We start from the raw sequence: 22,830 nt of genomic DNA on the forward strand, positions 1-22,830 counted from the left end.
GCACTGCCGTGCCCGCAGATTTCTGGAAAAGGGCGGTTCAGGTACATCGCAATGTTAAACAAACAATCTGTAACACATTATTTTAGACGGTAATTCCAGGGAATACTGTGAAAATATCGAATGAAACCTCGTCGCTGTAAAAATAACCGACTCAGAAGGTAAAAATAATCAAGGTGGATTTTCGCAATCGGAATGATTTCTGGAAATTTGGATTTCTTCAAGGAAGCGCGAGTCAGTGATGGGAATTATTCGAATAAGTTTTTAACCGAATAAATAATCGAAAAAAAAACAATAATTTATGTTTTTTTATCGCGAATAATTTACCCGCAAACGTATCGTTCCACCATTTTTCAAATGACGAATGATTTATTCGTTATTTTATTCGGATAAATCAACGAAAAATGTTTAAGGTGCCTTGATTTTAATATTCATATTTTATAAACACTTACGAGTATGTCATAAAATGAATCCACGAATAATTTATTCGAATACGAATATTCAATCAAAATGGTAGGACGAGATGGACGGATGACCTGGTTAAAGCCGCGGGTTCACGGTACATGCAGGCCGCTGCCAACCGAAGCGACTGGAGGTCTATGGGGGAGGGGGGGGTAGGCCTATGTCCAACAGTGGACGTCCTGCCGCTGATATAAGGCGACCTATCAATATGATCCATACTGTTGGTTTTCAATCTTACATTTCTTACTTCATAAATATTATATACTCACATTCGACAATATATGCTCGACTACACGATCAGTAAATACCGCAATATGCGATAAATATCTGTAGACCACAGCATTTATTGTAAGTCTAGCCTTCGTCTAATGATGATGAAGGATAATCATTCGACAATTTTATTCCTAACTAGCTTTTGCCCGCGGCTCCGCCCGCGTGGTTTTCGGTTATCGCGCGCTGTTCCCTCGGGAACTGTGCATTTTTCCGGGATAAAAAGTAGCCTATGTCACTCTCTGGCCCATAAACGATCTCTATGCCATAAATCACGTCGATCCGTCGCTCCCTTCCCCGTAGGTATATTAGTATATGGATTCACGATTAATTTGTTTATTCCTATTCGTCATTCACGAATAAATCTTGCCCATCTCTAGTGCGAGTGTGAAACAGTGTTTTTGTGCTTATGATTAGCTGAGACGGAAAATACGGCCGCGAGGCTGCAACGATCAGACCGTTAATATTTCTGTAAATTAGACATATTCGTCTTACGAAAAAGGGGAGATTTGCGCGAAGAAAAATGACTGACGTAAATCCAAATGCGCAGATTATGAGTAAAGCCGAGTTTAGACTTGCAAGAAATATAGTGCAAGTTGCATTACGTTGCGAGGCCGTAAAGCCAACGAGTTTGTAGTGGTCAATCGAGCGCCGCAATGTAATGCAACTTGCAAGATTTTTCTTGCAAGTCTAAACTCGGTTTAACGTAAAAAACGAGACTTATGAGTTATGGCCAACGTAACAAGAGAGACAACAACTAATAAGAGTATAATTATACAAGGTGTTAAGTAATTAAAATAACTGAAAAACAAAAGCAGTTTTATCAGAATCGAGAGAATGACCGATGACTATACTTTCAAATTAAGATTGGTTTTTTGGAATCTTTTTGTATTTTTTATTTCAATTCCAAATTTTTACTTTTACGGTCATCCCGTAAAACCTAAATTGAAAATACAAACTGAAATATAGATGCACAGAGAAACCAGAAAAATAAACCATCACTGGGAATCGAACCCAGGTCCTCGGTATTCCGTACCGCGTGCTATACCGCTACACCACTGATGGTCCACCATCACTGGTAGACCATCACTGGTAGACCATCAGTGGTGTAGCGGTATAGCACGCGGTACGCAATATCGAGGACCTGGGTTCGATTCCCAGTGATGGCCTTATTTTTCTGGTTTTTCTGTGCATCTATATTTCAGTTTGTATTTTCGACTATACTTTCAGCACATCAGTATTATGCTTCTGTGAATAATGTTGACTCAGCCACGGCGCTTTTACACTAGGTACCTACTGCAGCAATCACAAACAATACAAAAAAATCATTCTACATGTTGGATTGATTCCTTGTAGTTATTTCTATAATCATTCCGAGGGTCACCAACGGTGCTGGCTGAAAATCAGCGCTGGGGTGTTTATTATTAACGCTTCAGCATTATGCTGAGCCAGTGTCCTATTCACAACCGCAATGACACATACTTTCCTACGTGTTGTCTATTTGTACTTAATACTATTGTTGTGTCTTGTGTTGTGAATAAATGTATTTTCTTTCTTTCTTTTCTTTCATTGTGTATTTTTCCAGTACCAAAACAACGTTCTATCATATAGACGTAGAATAACCGTAACATTCGTAGTTTGTTCAAAGGGAAGGGATGAAGGTAGGTTGTGTTTTGTTTCTCCGCTCTTTGTCCGGGTGATTTACATATTCATAACGAGATGGGATATTTCATTCCGGGACTAATTTGAGGAGCGATTCTTTGGCTAGCCCCGGGCGGTGCGGGGTCCAAGCAGCAAGCTTGCGAGAGACAAAATAGCATTTCATCAAAAATACGGCCATTCTTTGTTTGCTCAGTGTAACTGCTTAATCAACCGAGTATGACATAATGTCATAATGACATTCAAAAATTTTCAATTCAATTCAAGAATTTGTTCAAAATAAGGATTTGCTTTTGAAGTCTTTTCCTTTGTTCCATAGTCTAAATAATGACATTCCACAAGTCCTGAGTTTGCCATATTCTGTATTTTTTTGTGAAAATTTATATATACAGCCAATGTTCTACTCGTAAACACGTAGAAAAAAAATCGGTTGAAAATTTAATGTATAATGATTTTTTGTAAAATCTATACCTATTATCTCAGTTTCTATAAATCTACGCAGTAGGTATGACGCTACTTGCACGTGACATCACACGCAGAGATCAAACATCTATTAGAAACTTCAAAAATATTTTCTCACACCTCTCCTTCAGAAAAGTAACCTTTCCTCCCTGACGAGAGGGAGCAAAGTGCAATATTTCTGTTTAAAGCTTTTCTAAGTGTAAGAGTTTTGAAGTTGATAATTGTAAAGCCACGCCATTTTCTATGCTGGTTGTTCTTTAATAATATTTAGAATTATTTTTTTTCAAGTTTCTTAATGCTCGGTGTGAAAAGTTGTATGAGCCACTGGGGAGCAAAATTTTCATCTTGGGCGTTAACACTTGAGTCCCTCAATACGCTCAGGATTTTAATTTATAATCCCTCGCTACGCTCAGGATTCTATTGTAGAATCCTTCGCTACATTCTAGATTCAATGTACGCCCTCGCCGTAAATACACCATTTTGCTCCCTTGTGACACAAATGACTATTCCGTTCGATAACACGAATTGAACAAGCTTTCATTTATAAAATAACTAGTTTACTCGCGGCTTCGCACGCGTACATTATTCGATGTGGTAGTTACATTTGAAATTCCGGGATTTTACAAAATTCCCCTGGGAAATCCCAAAATTTACATCGTGATCTTCATTAAAGCTGCGTTAAGAACAACTGTGCAAAAATACTTGACACTACACCCAGCGGTTGAAATTTCAAGATTTTATCCCTATTTCGTGGGAATATCGGAATAAAGAGTGGCCTATGTGTTATATTATAATAGACGTTTAGCTACCAGCATACCAAATTTAATGACTCCAAGCCCAGCAGTGCCCCGTAGGAATATCGGGATAAAAGTTGCCTATGTAGAATAGCACAATCACACAAACTTTCGCATTTATAATATAAGTGGGAATATAAAATATCTAACTTGTCGAGTACCGCGTTATCTAAAAATACTTCAGTTCACATCCTCAGTTTTCATTGTGAGATGACCATAACGATGTCGATTTCAACATCGACTTTGACAGTTTTCATTTCGGATAATTGCACCGTTCCCGCTAGTTCTCGGAGTACCTGTTCTTAGCAGACGGAGTCCCGGGAAAGCTAATCCTCAATCCATTCCGCTCTCTTCTTAACCCCGGGGCAGCCGCCGAAGACTCGAGTCAAAGGGAAAAGGTGAAAAAATAACCACATCAATTTGGGGCGCGCCGCAATCAGCAGCGATCACCTATGCCAATTTAGTTTAAGGTCGCGAGCGTGGCGTAAACATGATGCAAGCAAGTTGGTGTTATCCAACCGCAAGTGGAAGAGGAATGAGCTCAAACATCAATTTACATTCGAACGTTTAAGCTGTATGGTATTAATACCCTTTGCATAGTCAAAAAGGAGCCCTGATCTAAAGTATGGAAAATGTGGTTTCAGGTATATATCCAGAGGTTTTGACATGTTATTTTCAGTCCTGAGAAAAAGTGTCTAAAAAAACTAAACTAAACTCTGAAAGGGAGTCGGAAACAGAGGTGTTCAGGATTCTGAAATCTATAACATGTCAAAATCTCAGGATGTTTAACTGGAAGCACATTTTCCATACTTTAGGTCCGGAGTCTTTTTATGTACCATCAGCCAAATATGTGGTCTACCACCCTAAAGTTGATAATCGTTTGCATGTCATAAAACAATAATGCCAATACTCGTAGACGGTGTCTGTCAACTTACAAGTTCGACTTTAGCGATATATTTATTTGATAGGAACTTGATTAAAAATTGATAGACCACTTATTTGACTTATGGTACAGTCAAGGGCAAATATATCGACACGGCCAAAGTTGCAAAAATATATATACACGGCCTTACTTAATGTTAAGTACATAAAGTCGTGTATACATATTTTTGTAACTTTGGCCTTGACTGTACATAGGGCAAGCCTTGGCTTATCGGTGATTCTTCTTAATTCGGTGATCCTACACTATTCATTTTACACAGATCTCACGACAAGGAAATCCAAGCTGTAAAATCAGTGGCAGCTGTCAGTTTTGATGCTTGATACAATATTAGGCAAAACAATCTCTGGACTTGGCCAATTGGTGTCAAGTGTCCCATGATATCCTATCCTATAATTAAAAGGGTTCCCATACAAGACACGTACCTACATAGTTTATTGAGTAATTTTGTCTCCATTTCAGTAATAATAATTACACGGTGCTTGCTCTTACACGAATCCGATTCCCACTTGACCGGATTTTCAAAATAATTATGAGCTTTTAAAATCTGTCACGAACAATTCCAATTAATTTATGTTTGTCACTAACCAGCGCTTTATTATTTTGGCACGCACGCAATTTCTCCATCAGGGGTCGGTTTGGAATCCGTCCTTCACTAACAACGTCTGTGAGAGAGGGACAGCGGTCAGAAACAGCAGCGACGCAAGGTCACAAATCAAGGCACATAAATATATTTTAATACAAACGCAAATGTTTGTGTGTATGTTTGTTACCTATACTCTTTCTGAAATACTAACCTAACCAACAAAAAGTTGGAAAAACCCCGACATTGTCACTTAAAAGTTCAATATCTCAAAAACGGCTGAACCGATTTTGATGAAACATATCTAAGAACCATCGCTAGAAAACCTGCTATCAAATAAAAAAACGCATTCGAATCGGTTACCCCGTTTAAGAGCTACGGTGCCACAGACAGACACACATAGCGGTCAAATTTATAACACCCCTCTTTTTGCATCGGGGGTTAAAAATGTTACATTTTATCCTAATTTAATTTCCACTGGATATAGGGATGTTGAGTCAGCAGCAGGCGTAGATGAGGTATTCGTTTGGGATATTGCTGTCTTTATCGCTCGTGACATAAGCGCTCGCAGCCGTCCCCCCATGCCTTCCGCAACGACGTCCGTAATTTATATCGAGATAGCTGTAGGCTTTTCAAGATTTGGGCGGTTGAGTTTTGGGTTTCGTTGTTCTAATATTATACAAAAAGTATAGCACAGAAATCAATGATATTTTACAATCAAGATATTCATTATATTTTCTATGCCTGTGGTTTTTTCGATTTTTGTAAAAATGCTTTATTAGTCTGTAATTCTCGTGCAAAGTTGATATCTATTTTGTGTCGACTTTTGAGCTCCTGTAATTCTGATATTACACATTCATATGAAAATCTGAAAAACCACAGGCATAGATAATTACGTTTATTCCATACTTACAAAATTTCATCTATTTCTGTTGCCTAGTTTTCAAATGAGACCGGGACTACGCTTGGAACGAAGAGAATTCTCTTAAGTAGTTATTTAATCTGTCATCTCCCAGGATAACAGGATCAAAGGAATTTGGGCACAAATTTGTGCCTCTGGGAGAGGACAGGTTAAAATGGATTTTTCCTAATCGACGTTAACGAGTGACAGCCAAATCTATTGGACAAATTTTAGCCGTTTATTCCGTACAATTTTGATAAATGATTATAAATATATTATAGGTATAATTATAAATCTCATAATTTGTGAAATGTATGTTTAAAATACTTATGTATTTGTTTTTTTGTTAATCAGTACTAGTTTGCTACAAAAAGTGCACGTTGATAACGATCACTATGTCAAGAAGGGTCCATTAATTTAATCTTTACTTAACAGTGCGGTATGGGAATAACAAGGGGTATAACCAACGTAGATATGTTGAAAACCCCGCGTCGTTGTTATTTCGAAGTTCAAAAAAACGGCTAAATGGATTTTAATGAAACATTGCTAAGAACCACCGCATAAAACTCGCTTTCATGTAAAAAACTCGCATCGGTATCTGTCAATCCGTTTGAAAGCTAAGATGCCACCGACAGACGAATATCGACGTCAAACTTATACACTCCTTTTTTGTGTCGGAGGTTAAAAAAGGGCTGTAGATAGTACAAAGCGATGTTCAAATATTATTAAAATTTAATAGGCTTTATTTAATTAAGTACCTACCCACAGTTTCTAAACAGTATTTATTTACAAACGTGACCAAGTTCACGTACAATCAAGACAACAAACAAAACTCAAAGATCACCCCCATCAACTGGTCAAATAGAAAGACTATGCAGAACAATTATGAAAATGTAGAAAATGTAATAGGAAGTGAAGAAGCAGAAAATACGCCATTAATGCCTTGGTCTTGGCAGTACGAGTACATGCGCGCTTTAGAACGAATGTATCCAATAATTTAAAGGGACAAGGTACTAAATCTCCCGGCCTCGACTGTTCATTAAACCGTTCTAATACGCATTATAGAACACCAACGCAACGTTGCACACGTCAACACCCTTAACCCACTGGGATAAAGTTAACATTGACTTGATCCGCGAATCCTGTAACTGTGGTGGTCTATACTGAAAAATTTGCCGCATCCAAGTGCCCCTGGCGCCTTGGAGCGACGATTTTTCTCACCGTTTCGAGTCGTGGGCACACGTCAGCTTGAGAAGGGCCGATAATTTCTCACGAATTTATATTTTGCCCCAAAAACGGGACCCGGCTTAGGTAAAGGCGGAAACACATTGGGGCCGGATGTTGATAGATAGGGCGTGACGTTAAAATTAATATGATAGAATAGGGTTTCGATGAGTTCAGAACGAGCGTCATTTCGTACATTTTCCGTTTAATTTTTGTGTAAAATTCACCTGTTCAGTTCACTATCTAGTGCAATGGTGGGCAAACTTTTTTGATAGGGGGCCAAAAAGTGACAGGTATTTTAGAGGAGGGCCCGAGTTAAACTAAAAAATATTTTGTTTTGAATTTTGTAATCATCTCACTTCTACTCTGTCCTACACGGCTATATAGTCTAGCTGACTTCTTTACCCGTGTTTCTATTGCATATTCTGGGTGCCCCTTATTTCGCATAACATTAATTTTGCTTCCGCTTTGCGGGGCATTTATTTTTAATCTGAGGGATATAAGGTAACTAACGAACCTATCCAGGTTAAACATATTACACATAACATTGTTTTGTCGATTATATTATAGGTATAAAATTGTTATTCCGAGTACTGTTATCAGCAATTTTATGCCTGGAAAGCAAATATTCATATGAATTCAACGACTCTGAGGCGAAGTCGAAGGAGCTCCGCTTTGCGGAGCTCTTATTCCGCCTAGTTAAAGCGCTTTGCACCTTGAAAAAATACTAACCTAACTTAACCTATAGTTGAGCAATCACGTTACCTGGGGTTTTATTATTGCGGGGGGCTCCCCCCGCCCCCCATCGCCCCTTAACCTTCGTAGGATTGTTTTTTTTACATGCGGGGGATTGTTTTTTTTGCGGGGGCTTGCCCCCCGCCCCCTTCTTTATGCCCGTGCCTCTTTGACTGCTGGCTGTTCGTTCCATTACAAATACAATTCTAACCTTAATTACATATTTTTCTAGTCATCAATAGTAATTAGGTAATTTATTTTCGGACAGATTTGCACAGGATTTCGGCCTATCAAAATTCGCCTAAATTACATTATATGCTAAACAAGATTATGCATAATAAAATTCGGCCATGTTAATGTTATGCTAAAATAAATTCGGGTAAACCATTTTTCGGCGTATACAGAATTATGCCGAACTAAATTTCGGCAAGTTTAAATTTCGGCGTAAATAAATTATGCGAAACCTTGTTATGCGTAATAAGTTTCGGACATTAAAAAGTATGCCAAATAGATGGCACCCACTAAATTATTTTACACAAGTAAAGTATTGAGTACAATACAAACAACTATTTGAAGTCAAGGATCATCAATGCGTATAGGAAATTAGGAATTACCTATTCCCATATGTACGTCACCATCCATGATTCAAACAAAGTTATATTATTTATAATATCTCTGTGTGCAGCGTTCCTTAGCCAGCAGCGCTATTAATTCCTGTTGACGTTATTCAATCAATATCACAGAATTAATTATGGGAGGTCTGCTTAACATACAATTAACTACATCTACATGGTAATACTGTTCCAAGGTTTGGTGTGACGGGTAATAGGCGACGCCTTGTTACCCGACTGCCCAAATGTGAGTTTTCGAAGTTATGTAATGTATGTAGTTATGTCTTCTATTTCTTTGCATCTCTGTAGCCAAAAGACGGTTTCCTTGAGGTATCATTAGATTTGTCGGAGTGGCATAAGGTATTCTTTGTATTGAAAAGTGTGAGACTATGCCCACTAGCACGTTTGCTAACCAACCGTCGCCGGCGCGTGCCATGTATGCGCGTTACATTCCGTGTCTGACATGATATGTAGTAGGTAGAAACCTTTAAAGAGCCTTCTGCGGCCTACTAACATAGTACGTTCTAAGATCTTTTAACATTGATTGCAAACAAATTCAGTATTAGATAACGTCATACTCCTAAACATTGGTTGAGCTACGTGATTGAATCCTCAAGCCCCGCAAGGTTTTACGCATTTATGATTTTTCAACTTGTTCTAGCCCCCTCCCCTCCCCGCCGCAGGCACCCACCCGGTATTAAAAGAGAAGAATAATACGACAAGATAAATATAGGATGAATAACACGAGCTTATTGTTTGTTTAGACAGAGAAAGCGGTGGGAGGGCGAAGATGGTTCACTGCGTCGGTGAAAAAGTTCTTAAGTTTTAACATTCCCACAGGAAAATAGGGGCAACGTGAGTGAGTTTCGTAACATTTTCACAATATAATTCTTTATAACATTCCTTGTCTAAAAATGGCTTTATTACTTAGTACAAAATAACACAATATAAATACTATTTTTAACTTCCTTTTTTTCTGTTACCATTTTGTTTTTCCTTTTTGTACAATAAAGAGAACAAACAAACAAACTATTCATTCAATTAAATGTGTTGAGATGAAATCGAAAACGTATTTAAAATTTCAGTTTACATTTGAAAAGCATGTGGTACTTATTTTCTTTCGACTGTTTAAGTATAATAGTTTCTAATCACTGCCCCTAATGTCGCATAACAGATTTGCCATAACATAATTGTGCATAACATTGAACTTGCATTATTATAAAAAAAACCTATAAAACATATGTACTTATTTAGCATAATAATGAATTCACAGTTACCGTTTTCATACACGTTTCTATGGCGCTAGTGCAATGGACTAGTAATGGATACCCGTAACACAAAATTATATGAAAAACCTGGGACACTTATTTCTCCTATTACAATCGAAAATTTTGAGTAGGATAACGAAATTTCATCCAAATGTAAAAAAAAAGTCATTTCAACAACTTTTTTCTGAAACCCCCGCAGATACCTGAAAAGGACCATGCGCCAAAATAGACCAAAAACCAACAGAGCCTTTTAAAAGTGTTTGGTCTTTAAAAAGGTCTGTTTACGAGTATCTACCTAATTTCATTCTATGGGCACCAAGTTTAATTCCATTGCAAAACTGAAATATTCAAAATATCTATAAGAAACTGTGTTTTTTCGAGTCAATTTGAACCAAGAATTATTCACGTTTGTTTTTCACAATGCACTCTCTGCGACACAGTTTGCGTGGGACTTTACTCCGTTTCCGTTTACTTCGTTGTAGATTTTCGTATCAAACGTTATCGGAAACTTCCGCCCCCCCAGCCAATTGCGGAGGTCTTGTTTGAGCAATGCGCTAAATCTATTTCCGTGTAACGTAGGTACCATACATGTACAGTCACCAGCAGGGGCGTGCAGTCAAGTCAATAAAGTATGCCGACAAAATGGTACAACAAAAAATTAAAAAAAAAAAATATTGGTTTTTTTTTAGTGTGGGGTATCATTATACGATTCAATAAGTTTGCGAAATATTCAACTTTAAAGTGCAAATTTTCATTAAACTCGAGCGTCGCCCCCCACCCCTCGAAACCTGTAAGTGGAAAAAGGATGAGGATTAGGAGAGAGAAGAATTAGGATGGTAGTAAGTAAGTATATCAAACTTTCAAGAAAAACTATAACGGCTAAGTTTGCTTGAGAATTGTTAGTGGTTTAAGAGTAAATAGCAGCTTAAGGTATAAAATATACCTAAACTATGGATGATTTCGTATAAAATACAAATCCTTAGAAAAATATTACTTTATAATAATAATACTTTATTTTTTCGTAATGACTACGGAACCCTATTTTGGGCGTGTCCGACACGCTCTTCGCCGGTTTTTCAAATAATACGCTCAAAAAGAAAAAAAACTACCATTTAACGAGTAATAGCCGACTGGAGCTTGTCAATATTTTCCGCGTATTATTTCCCATATTCCGGGACCGTTTTCGTCTCCCAATAGTCGGCGACCCTAAACAAATGCTCTAAAACCCGCCTAAGCCCGTCTCTTAATGCCGAGGCAGAGCCGCAATATACCTCCGCCGTATTCAAACCGAAACAACACAGTTAAGGTTTATTTGTTTGCCGAATCCAATGGGTTATTTTTACAAACCTAGCATCAGCGCCGAATGCAAAACAGACCATTTTTACCCGACTGCCCGCAGGAGGGTTATGTTTTTCGAGCGTATGTATGTATATATGTATGTATGTATGTGCGAGTACTGCCTTTTCGCAACGTAACGTTGGGCAACCTGTTTCATTTCGCAACTTTTCATTCGTCGCAAACTCAAAAACTGTAAACATTTCAGCATTTATTTCAGGGCCATCGTGTAGAACGCTTTGGGTTAGGTTAGGTTAGGTTAGTTTTATAAAAATCCTGAAATATTTACAGTTTCAGAAATATTAAACAGTTAGGAAATGAAAAGTTGCGAAATGAAACACGTTGCCAAACGTTATTCGCCGAAACATTAGTAAACCATGTAACAACAACGCAAGTACAGTCAGCAAAAAAGCTTGCAATAAAAATGTAATTCTTGACAAAAACTTCTTCGTTTCTCTCGGGCACAGTCAGCCAATTTGATTATGATTACTGACTTGACCTAGTAGGTGAGACACTGTTTTGACGCGCATAATTTGTTATTTTAGTATAATAATTTTCTAAAATAATGTAATAATAATAATAGGCCTTGAACTCTTTTACAGATGAATTAAGGAGCATCACGATGACACTTGCGATGGTGACTGAATATGCCGATTTGGGACAGGATCCCCCGGCCACACGCGACAAGTGTACCGTGTGTACGCGATTGGTGTGAATTGTCCCGTGATTATTATTTATAATCATTTACCACAAAATTTAAGAACTCTGTCGGGAAACATGTTTAAATCTAACAAAATGGCTAAAAGAGTATCAAGGATTATTTAAATGGTAAGAACTAGTAAATTTTTCAATAGCAATTAAATGATATAATAATATAGCACATAATTAAATGTGTAATGAATTAATAAAATACCTATAGATAATAATACTGACGAAAATTATAACCTAAATTTTAGTGACCTAAAACTAATAATTTGTACGCTTGCTTGCATGCTGAATACATGTGCTAAACTTATTTTAAGATCATAATATAACTGTATTCTAAAATAGGTAAATGTTTTTGAATTTGAATTTGAACATATCCGATGGTACAGTCAACGCTCTCACAGGGCATAGTGAGCCTTATCGCGTTGGCACAAGGGTCACGTACGACTGTCCGCTCGTTTGGCAACTAGCCGGATAATCCTAAAAGGGGGCGGACTAGTTTTGACATGTTCAATAAATGATACATTAATTTTGGAACAAGGGATGGAAAAGATATTCTACTGGATATTATTAATGCGAGAGTCAGTTTGTTTGATTAATTATAAAGCCCACAGACGCTACGAAAAAAGGTGTGTTCCCTCTAGCTCTATTGACAGTACTATTCTAGTACTGTCAATAAAACTAGTGGAAACACGCCCAAAAAATCGTAACAATCAGACTGCACCGTTTGACTGGTACCTACCGTTTATTGTGTGTGTGAGAAAACTGTACAGTTTTGTACGATTTTTTAAACTGTAACATTCAGCTGTACTGAAACTCCGCGGAGCTCCTATTCCGCGAAGCTCCTTGACGCAATTCTAACTTAACTTTAACCTATGCAGGTAATACCTACCTAATTTGATTGATATTAATTCAAAATCCAAGATACCGATTATTAAAACAACGAAGTTTATTATACCGAATGTAATATTTCCGATTTAGCGATGTCATTCCGGAAAATTGATAATCGGGATACTGTTATCCTCTATGTGTACAGTCAAGTGCAAAACAAAGTATCTATTCGAACCACTCAAAAATATGTTACTACGGCCTTAATGCGTCGGAATAAGTGTATGTGGTACTTATTTATGAAACTTTGAATAAGTTCATACTTTTACACTTGACTGTACCTAAATATCTAGATTTTTCCTTCTTGGGAGTTATAAAAATCGGATATAAAAATCGATATTTTGAAATTAGGCTAAATAAATTTCGTGATTTTAGGTAATCGAAATTATATGTCTTAGGTATTGTGAAATTCGGAATAAAATGTTTCGGGGTATTTGGGTGTTCCCATTTGTGTGGCGTAAAAATTTACGATAAATCGGACCGATCGAACGGTGCAGCCTGATCGTGGGACCTTTCGTGACGTCTGTGGGTCCTTTACACTTAAATTACACGCTAAAATAACAGTGTAAAAACCGGCCAAGAGCGTGTCGGACACGCCCAAAATAGGGTTTCGTAGCCATTACGACCAAATGAAGTAATATTTTTCTAAAGGTTTCGTATTTTATACGGAATCTTCCAAGTTTAGGTATATTTTATACCTAAGGCTGTTATCTACTCTTAAACTACTAATAATTCTCAAGAAAACTTAACCGTTATAGTTTTCCTTCGTGTTTGATATACTTACTACCATCCTGTGTTTTTTTTTAATTTTTTCCATCGGTTTAGATTTTAGGGGGACGCTCGATTTTAATGAAAATTTGCACTTTAATGTTGAATATTTCGCAAACAAATCACTGAATCGAAAACACTATAGGGTTGGATGAGAAAAAAAATCACCCCCACTTTACGTCTATGGGAGGTACACTAAAAAAAAATATTTTATTCTATTACCCTACATATTTGCTACGGAGAAGTATTTGGGCCTCTTCTGGATTCTGCGAAAAGCTTTATTGTTGAATTTAAGAGTATGAAGAGTTCGCATTCTGATACATAACTTCAATACGTTTTTATTATATTGTATTAGATGAATTTAAACATCCATACACCGAACAATACTGTTTATATTTTGAACATGAAACTACCGTGAGACTCACTCATATTAAATATAATGACCCGGATAACTCACGTCTTAAATCGAGTTTAGCTCGACATGTTTCGGCTAATCCGTAGCCCTTCGTCTTCGGAGCAACGCGACTCAGCGGCTGCTGCAACACGCGCACTGCGCGCCGCCGCTCTGCTCGCGCGACTACCCGACGAAACTGACACCGGCACACAACTACCCGCGTTTTATCATCATTACAACTGTCAAATGTAGGGTAGCACACAACACTAACAATATCGCTCTGTAAAGGTACGTTCACACACACCGATGACGCAGCACGAGTATTTAACACCGTTTTCCAACTCGGAGGTACCGTCCAACCACTATCCCGGTTGAAATTCGGCCGACGACTAATCTCGATGGCTTCACGCACTTTCCGCGGAATGAAAAATTTCTCTCTCGCAAGTACAGATACCTTATCAAATCTGATATAGTGCGTCGAATCCGAGTTCATTGAGTGCTCGGCCACAGCAGACCCCTTGTTGTTTGTTGTTGTAAGAGCTATATTGGAGAGACTGGACGAAACGTTTCCACGAGGGTATCGGAGCACATACGCAGTATGAGGAAACAGGACGACAAGGGTCTGCTGTGGCCGAGCACTCAATGAACTCGGATTCGACGCACTATATCAGATTTGATAAGGTATCTGTACTTGCGAGAGAGAAATTTTTCATTCCGCGGAAAGTGCGTGAAGCCATCGAGATTAGTCGTCGGCCGAATTTCAACCGGGATAGTGGTTGGACGGTACCTCCGAGTTGGAAAACGGTGTTAAATACTCGTGCTGCGTCATCGGTGTGTGTGAACGTACCTTTACAGAGCGATATTGTTAGTGTTGTGTGCTACCCTACATTTGACAGTTGTAATGATGATGAAAACGCGGGTAGTTGTGTGCCGGTGTCAGTTTCGTCGGGTAGTCGCGCGAGCAGAGCGGCGGCGCGCAGTGCGCGTGTTGCAGCAGCCGCTGAGTCGCGTTGCTCCGAAGACGAAGGGCTACGGATTAGCCCGAAACATGTCGAGCTAAACTCGATTTAAGACGTGAGTTATCCGGGTCATTATATTTAATATAATACTGTTTATATCGTTGCGACATATTAAGTTACGTAATAAATGCGCGTGAGTCCGTACGTAACCGCGCAGCACTCGCGACTGATGGTTGCCGAGGTATGCTGAGAATTCGTGGCGCGTAGGTATAACTCGCGTACCGGCCGTTTGTATGAAGACGGTGTAGGTACTGCTCCTTTTTCGTACTGTGCTGTGGAAGTACGTATTCGGAAAAAGTGAGCATGATAGCATGATCTCTGGAACATAGGGAAGGCTATTAACCTTTTAACCACCAATACGTTTTTATTCGTACGTGCCCGTATCGCCACCTACACCGAAACTATATGACATTTTGTCTTAATTATAAGACTGCGGCGAAATGAGCTGGATATTTTTTGTCTTATAATTCAGACAATGGCGGTTCAAGGGTTAAGCACGATTAGCTAGCTTCACCTATAACTATGCTTGTAATGACTTACGGATCTGAGACGTGGGCGCTAACGATGGGCCTCATGAGGAAGCTCACACAAAAGGCTATGGAGAGGGCTATTCTCGGGGTTTCTCTGCGGGATAGAATCAGAAATGATGATATCCGCAGTAGAGTAAGGTTACCGACATAGCCCGAAGAATTGCGAAACTGAAGCGGCAGTGGGCGGGGCACATTGCTCGCAGGACTGATGGCCGATGGGGTCAGAAGGTTCTCGAATGGCGTCCGCGGACCGGGAGACGAGCTGTCGGTAGGCCTCCAACAAGATGGAGCGACGACCTGGTTAAGATCGCGGGATCGCGGTGAATACGGAAAGCACAAGACCGGTCTGAGCGGAGAGCCTTGGGGGAGGCCTATGTCCAGCAGTGGACGTCTTTCGGCTGACATGATGATGATGATAACTATGCATGCATATTCTGCGGCCCAAGTTAAATTTTTGTTTCACGAACATGAAACTTTACGTCACTTAGGCTGCGTTTCCACCAGAGATGTGAGGATTTGTTGCGAGGAATTGGTATTGGTCTAAAAAAAAATGTTTATTTTTATATTTTTTGGTTTTAGTTGGGTTGTAAATTTTTTATCAGATTTATGGGCCAATCGACTATTTTACCGACACTTTGGGCGTCTCCTGCGTTACCAAAAAATCGTACTTCCAACAAGATATTTCACGGTTTGATAGGTTGAACTTACGTAGGATGGCATGTATTCATGTACACCATCTATTAAATTACAGAAAAAACATGTTTAATTACAAAAATCTGCAATTTTTTGAAAAATGTCGCGTACAGATTAGTGTCGGTAAAAAAATTTAATGGCCCTTATAAGCTACCGGTATTAAAGCTAACCGTAGTTGCCATGGCGTTAAAAGGTACGTTTATCTTTGCCCGCCACAATTATTAAAAAAAAACGTAGTGTCACCTGTCACCTGTCAGTGTTAGTATTAGGTTGTTTAGTTACAAAACGTTTATTTACGATGAAGGTCGAACAAAATTCAAACGTTATTTTGCAAATAAAAAAATATGATTTAATAAACATATTCTTCGAAATGGTTATGTAATTAGACCACATTGTAAAAGAAGTGATCAATGCCAATTTGTTTTTCATTAACCAATAGGAACGCTTCATTTGCCTATCATCGCACAGCTGAGCGCTCTGGTGGAAACAGCTGAGCGGAGCGAGGCGAGGTGAATGAAGCGTTCCTATTGGTCCATGTAAAACACGTTCCTCGCAACACATCCTCTCACATTTCTGGTGGGAACGGAGCCTTATGAGAGTTCGATGTCAAATTATAACAAACCCTCTATAAAGGATGGGCCGTAGGAGGATAAAAATACTGCCAAACTGATAGATAGATGCCGAACCTCCCAATTTTTTCCGAAGTCGGTTAACAAACAACCCCAATCTGAATAAAAATGGCAATACAGCTGCAGCTATAAAAGAAGCAAATAACTGTAAAAAATCTCGTTAAAACAGGTAATCGCTGGTGTTTCAGAAATATTCAATTATTTGCGAAATCTGCGGCCGCCCTCAGAGGATGCCTGGTAGTAAATAAACCAAGATGGACAAGGTTTTAAAGGCTTTCCGTGTTCAAAATCGTAGACTACAAGTTCAGTTGACACCATGGTAACACAGCGTACTACTGCACACGGCGTGTTGCAGGCAGCCAGGTTTTTTTAAGGGAGGTTGAAGCAACGTATTTCTGTAACTTAGCCATGACTTTAATTTAATTACTTAATAAACTAAAATTCACTCTAACTTTCAAACAAAATTATAATTGCCAGCAGCAAATGTGTCTCCTGATGGTAAGAGATCACCACCGCCCATAAACATCTGCAACACCAGGGGTATTGCAGATGCGTTGCCAAGCTAGAGGCCTAAGATGGGATACCTCAAGTGCCAGTAATTTCACCGGCTGTCTTACTCTCCACGCCGAAACACAACAACAACAGTGCAAGCACTGCTGCTTCAGGGCAGGATTAGTGAGTAAGATGGTGGTAGCAATCCGGGCGGACCTTGCACAAGATCCGACCACCTGCAAATTGCAAATTGTCAAGTAAGTGTAAATTACAGCCGACAGATCCTTTGATTATTAGTTTGTCAATTTACTTTGCTGTAGGTACATTTATAATAAAATAATAATAAAATTTAAACACTCGCTGATGTCGTACGGTACACTCATTTGGGGAAACTCCACGGATGCCAATAGAGTAATGCTGATGCAAAAACGTGCCGTACGGACTCTAATCGGTGTACCACCAAGGCATTCCTGTAGAGACCTGTTTCGGAAGTATCGCGTAATGACGCACTACTTTGTTTATGTTTATGAGTTACTTATGTTTGTGAGGAAACACTTATCCACATTTGAATGCGTAAATATCCAAGGCAAAACCTTGCGTACCACAGGACGCCTTAGGACAGTCCCACGTCGCATGGCACTCTCAGGAAAGAATCCGCGAGTTGTGGGGCCTACCTATTCCTACCTACGTCTGCCCGCCGAAATAAAAGACCTGAGCGAATAGGCATTCGGTCGCCGGGTGAAAAGCCTTTTGATGGATAACCCTCTGTATTCTGTGAGTTTTCGGAAATAATCTTTTCTTGACATTATTTGAATATTTGTATATATGTTTTAAGTAAATTTATTTTGTTATGACGATCCCTATTTGAGATACCATTTCTTTATAGTTTTAGTTTTAGGTACTGTGGCGACACGTTTTGCAGATACAGCACTTTAGAAATATAGGCCAGTTGCCCGTTACGCGTCGCCGCGTTAAGTCACTCCTTAAGACGTGCGCTTTTGTAGCCATTTTCCAAAGTGTAATTAATGTTAATCATTTGCGTCAAATAAACTGTTTAAATATTAGTCTCCCTTTTTATTTAATAGTGCATAACAGGACATAACAATTAAATAAAAAAAAAATAATTTGATTTCTTGACAACTCCCCCTTGAGGAAGAATTTAATTTATTTTGACATTGTATTTTATTGATTGTTTTTTATATTTTCTTATTTTTACAAATTTTGACGATCTCAGCATAAATTCTTATATAATCTGACTTAATGTATTTATATAATGTAATTGTTATGTTGAGTGAATAAATAAACTAAACTAAACTAATTTATTTATTCAGATAACTAGGATCCATCAGTTGTTAGTATTACTTATAAATATGTTAGGTATGTACATGGTATTAGTTAAATGTACGATGCTTACCGTAGTGTTAGTGAAACAAACAAATAAAGAAAAATAAAATAAAGAAAATAGTTAGTAGCAAAGTTGATATAAGTACTATCCTTGTCCGTCTTGATCAAGAGAACTTAAGTATATTTAGACGACCGGATGGCCAAGCGGTTAGAGAACCTGACTACGAAGCTTGAGGTCCTGGGTGCGTTTCCCGACCGGGGCAGATGTTTTGTATTTATAATACGAGTGTTTGTTCTCGGGTCTTGGATGTTTAATATGTATTTCAGTATGTATTTATCTATATAAGTATGTTTATCCGTTGCCTAGTATTCATAGTACAAGCTTTGCTTAGTTTGGGGACTAGGTCAATTGGTGTCAAGTGTCCAGGATATTTATTATAACTATTGATTTATTTGGAGGCCTCTTGGTACTGGAGACCCAGGGCGGACCGTCCCTTCCAACGAGCTTTCAACCCCCTGTTAGTCCGCTAGTGCCTCGGCTTTTGTGCGTCTGTGTATATGTATGCTGGGGGATCCCTTGCTGTGCCTTGCATAGTGAGCTAATGTACTACGTCGTGCAAAATTCGAACTCCGTATTTTGCCTTCCCGCTGACGCTTATATTGTTTAACCCTTAACTACCAACGTCCTGTTTCAGAAACTCAACCACCTATGAGCGGTCTAGAAGACCGCTAGTTTTAAAGGATATGCAATAAGTATAGAAATTTAGTTTAAATTTAATAAAAAAGCAATAAATATTTTTTTACAGTCTATGCTATTTATTTGCAATAAACATTACAAAATAAATCAATAGATTTTTTCATAAACTTAACACATTTCAGTACTTCTCTTATCCCTACTGTAAAATTACTTACCCGAAGGGGATATGAGATCTCAAAATATAGGAACATAATATAAAGATTATTATTAAAGTTTCATCAAATTGAATGATCAACTAAGTTATTTAACTGATTTAATTTTACAGGAACCTTTTATTTTTATAAAACTGGAAACCCTCAAAACAACCATTTTTGTCGCCAATCGATAATAATTTTTCGAACATTCGAGACAAATTAGTCTCTTGCATTCAATGATGACACTTATTTTAACCACCTTTTGTGACTGTGTTACTAGGAGGCATGTTTTACTAAAAAATAAAAAGAAATATTTTTTAATTATATTAAAAATGTTAACAAATAAAACACACAACCACCTGCGTGCGGTCTGGGAGACCACGTATGAATATTACGCAACCACCTACCTACGGTCCCTGAGACCGTTGTCGCCAGTATTAAGCTCACTTAATTCAAAGGAATACACATCCAAACTTGTCGACCTCATGGCGGCCATTGATTGGCTCCCAGGAAAAGGTATAAGGTCACTAGAAGTTTGTGCGCCGCGATTGCATCGAATTATTATCATTTTTAAATCTGCTAAGGTCTGAGAGACCGCACGTAGGTGGTTAAGGGTTAATACGAGAGTGCAAAGGAAGGTAAGATACGAACTTCGATTTTCGAATTTGCCCCCCTGACGGGGGTGCACCGCGGGCGCACGCCTGCGGTCGCGGGTGCAGGTACAATCCTGCGCACGCGACGCGCGCAGTCAGCGCTGCTCATACTATTGTTCAACAGGCGGCCACCCGCTCCGCGCAAACCGCGTCAGCTAGCGCAGTCTTGTATAGTTTACTAAGTTAATCCATCCGTTTCATAGCAGCAAAGGCTTCCATTAACCCGTGCCACTTCAGACTTCCGTGAAACTTTCAAAACTAAGTTTGGAAAGTTGTCCTCTCACAGCCGCCCGCGGCCAGCAGTGGCTTCTAATGAGAAGCACTTAACTCAGTGCTACTAATCGACTCGTTGCAGGTAAGCAACCTGATACAGAGGAAGAGGAGGTTCTCTTGAGATTCAGAGCTAGTTTTGTATCTTCATCATCAATTCCCCCACCACTCCGAAACATTGAGCCAAAATCCAACTTTCGTATTAAGCTCAGATTGCACTTAATGTCTCTCCAGAAACTCTTATCTTGAAGTGTTCTGAACCCCCCTCATCTCATTTTTGTCATTTGAAATAATAATAATAAATAAGTTATTCAAAGTTTAATAAATTTTGCTACTTTAAGATCCCACTGTACAATAAAACTCATTTGATGACTATACTACGCTGAGTTTATCACGTTGGTCGGCGTCCTTACTCGGTATGGGTACTGGCAGAATACCAGCGCTGCGGCTTACCGCAGCACAATGCTGAGCCAGCGCCTGTTCTTCAGGGCATCACATGGCTTCTCATTTATGTGTCTGATCTGTTTAATTATTATTTAATTTATGTTTTTATTGCCCCAACGGCCATCTGTTTTTAACCCCCGACGAAAAAGAGGGGTGTTATAAGTTTGACCGCTATGTGTGTCTGTCTGTGGCACCGTAGCTCTTAAACGGTTAGACCGAATTCAATGCAGTTATCCCTTGTTACCCCTTGCAGCAGTGTATAGGTTGGAATGATGATGATGATGATAAAGTTAACTTAACATAAAGAATAAAACTCTTCACTCAACTCATTTTACCCGAAGAAGGCACTCAGCGGCGCAAAATTTGGCCCACTACATACAAAACTACCTATTACTGCATACCTACATTTGCGGGCCAGCTTTGTTACTGCTCAGTATATAAATAATAAATAAATATCATGGGACACTTGACACCAATTGACCTAGTCCCCAAACTAAGCAAAGCTTGTACTATGGATACTAGGCAACGGATAAACATACTTATATAGATAAATACATACTAAAATACATATTAAACATCCAAGACCCGAGAACAAACATTCGTGTTATTCACACAAATATCTGCCCCGGCCGGGATTCGAACCCAGGACCTCAAGCTTCGTAGTCAGGTTCTCTATCCACTTAGCCATCCGGTCGTCAAACAGCAGCTTTTTGTAGCGTTATCACATCGGGTTTTGTAGTTACCGTTGTATTTGTAACCGACCCTTTCTTTTGCTCGTCAGTGTATTTTGCGACATACTTGTCGACTTGTTTCAATCCACATTAATATTTATAACCAACCCCCGCACGACAACAAAACAACATGTAAAACACTGCGTGAATAATGTAAACACATCAGGGGTACCCGAATAAGAGACAATTTGCAGCGATGCGAGGCTGCATGTGTCATTATGAAAATACGGTCACGAATATTGCTTCGACAGTTATTATTTCTAGACGTGCACTGACCATAGGTCATCCAGCAGTTTTGTCTGATCTGTAATATCGAAAATACAAACTGAGACATGGATGCACAGAAAAACCAGAAAAAGAGACCAGCGCTGGGAATCGAACCCAGGTCCTCAGCAATCCGTGCTGCGTGCTATAACCCCTACACCACCGCTGGACAGGAATCTAGACACGAATTTTTCCTATGCATACATATCTCAGGTTACTTATTTCTACTACGCTACTTATGCAGCAGCACTAGCGACATCTATGTTCCGCTCTCATCGAGAGACGTCACACTCTTTCGGAACCAACCGCTCACCCAGACAAGAGATGTCGCTACTTAGCAATCAAATTATATTTTTTATTTCAACTCCAAATTTGTTACTTTTACGGGTATCCCGTGAAACCATATCGAATATACAAACTGAGACATGGATGCACAGAAAAACCAGAAAAAATTTCATTCTTCTGATTTTTTCTGGTTTTTCTGTGCATCCATGACTCAGTTTGTATTTGCGATATGGTTTCACGGGATACCCGTAAAAGTAACAAATTTGGTGTTGAAATAAAAAATACAAAAAGACTCCAAAAAATCAATCATGATCTGTAATAGTCTATGTATAATATCATAAAATCTGAGAAAGTTAAAATTTTAGATACGAACTCGAAATCTGCTTAGGGCCTGGACACATGTCGCCGGTACGGTGCCGTCTACGGTGTCACGGCGCGGCGCCGTCAAACGGCGTCGTGCCGAAACACGGTGCCGCGTACGGTGCCGTACACGGCGCCGCGAACGGCGTCGTACCACGGCGCGGTGCCGTGTACGACGCCGTGCACGGTGCATCGCTTGGTAGTTTAACTAGTTTACGTTTTGCTGCTG

General features: G+C 39.0%; 2 protein-coding genes across 3 annotated transcripts in view; one reads left to right on the top strand and one right to left on the bottom strand.

Moving 5' to 3' along the window:
* Positions 1 to 22,830, bottom strand: part of LOC141437812 (adenylate cyclase type 5-like) — a 167,748-nt gene that overhangs the window by 143,246 nt on the left and 1,672 nt on the right. The window lies entirely within an intron of this gene.
* The window catches only part of LOC141438000 (outer dense fiber protein 2-like), a 107,198-nt gene continuing 99,023 nt past the window's right edge, over positions 14,656 to 22,830 (top strand). Inside the window, exon 1 of the mRNA XM_074101623.1 lies at positions 14,656 to 14,987. Coding sequence (XP_073957724.1) covers positions 14,898 to 14,987 — 90 coding nt within the window. The 5' untranslated portion in view covers positions 14,656 to 14,897. The remainder of the gene's footprint in view (positions 14,988 to 22,830) is intronic.

The sequence above is a fragment of the Choristoneura fumiferana genome, chromosome Z (assembly GCF_025370935.1).
Source record: "Choristoneura fumiferana chromosome Z, NRCan_CFum_1, whole genome shotgun sequence".
In the NCBI taxonomy this organism is placed as follows: domain Eukaryota; kingdom Metazoa; phylum Arthropoda; class Insecta; order Lepidoptera; family Tortricidae; genus Choristoneura; species Choristoneura fumiferana.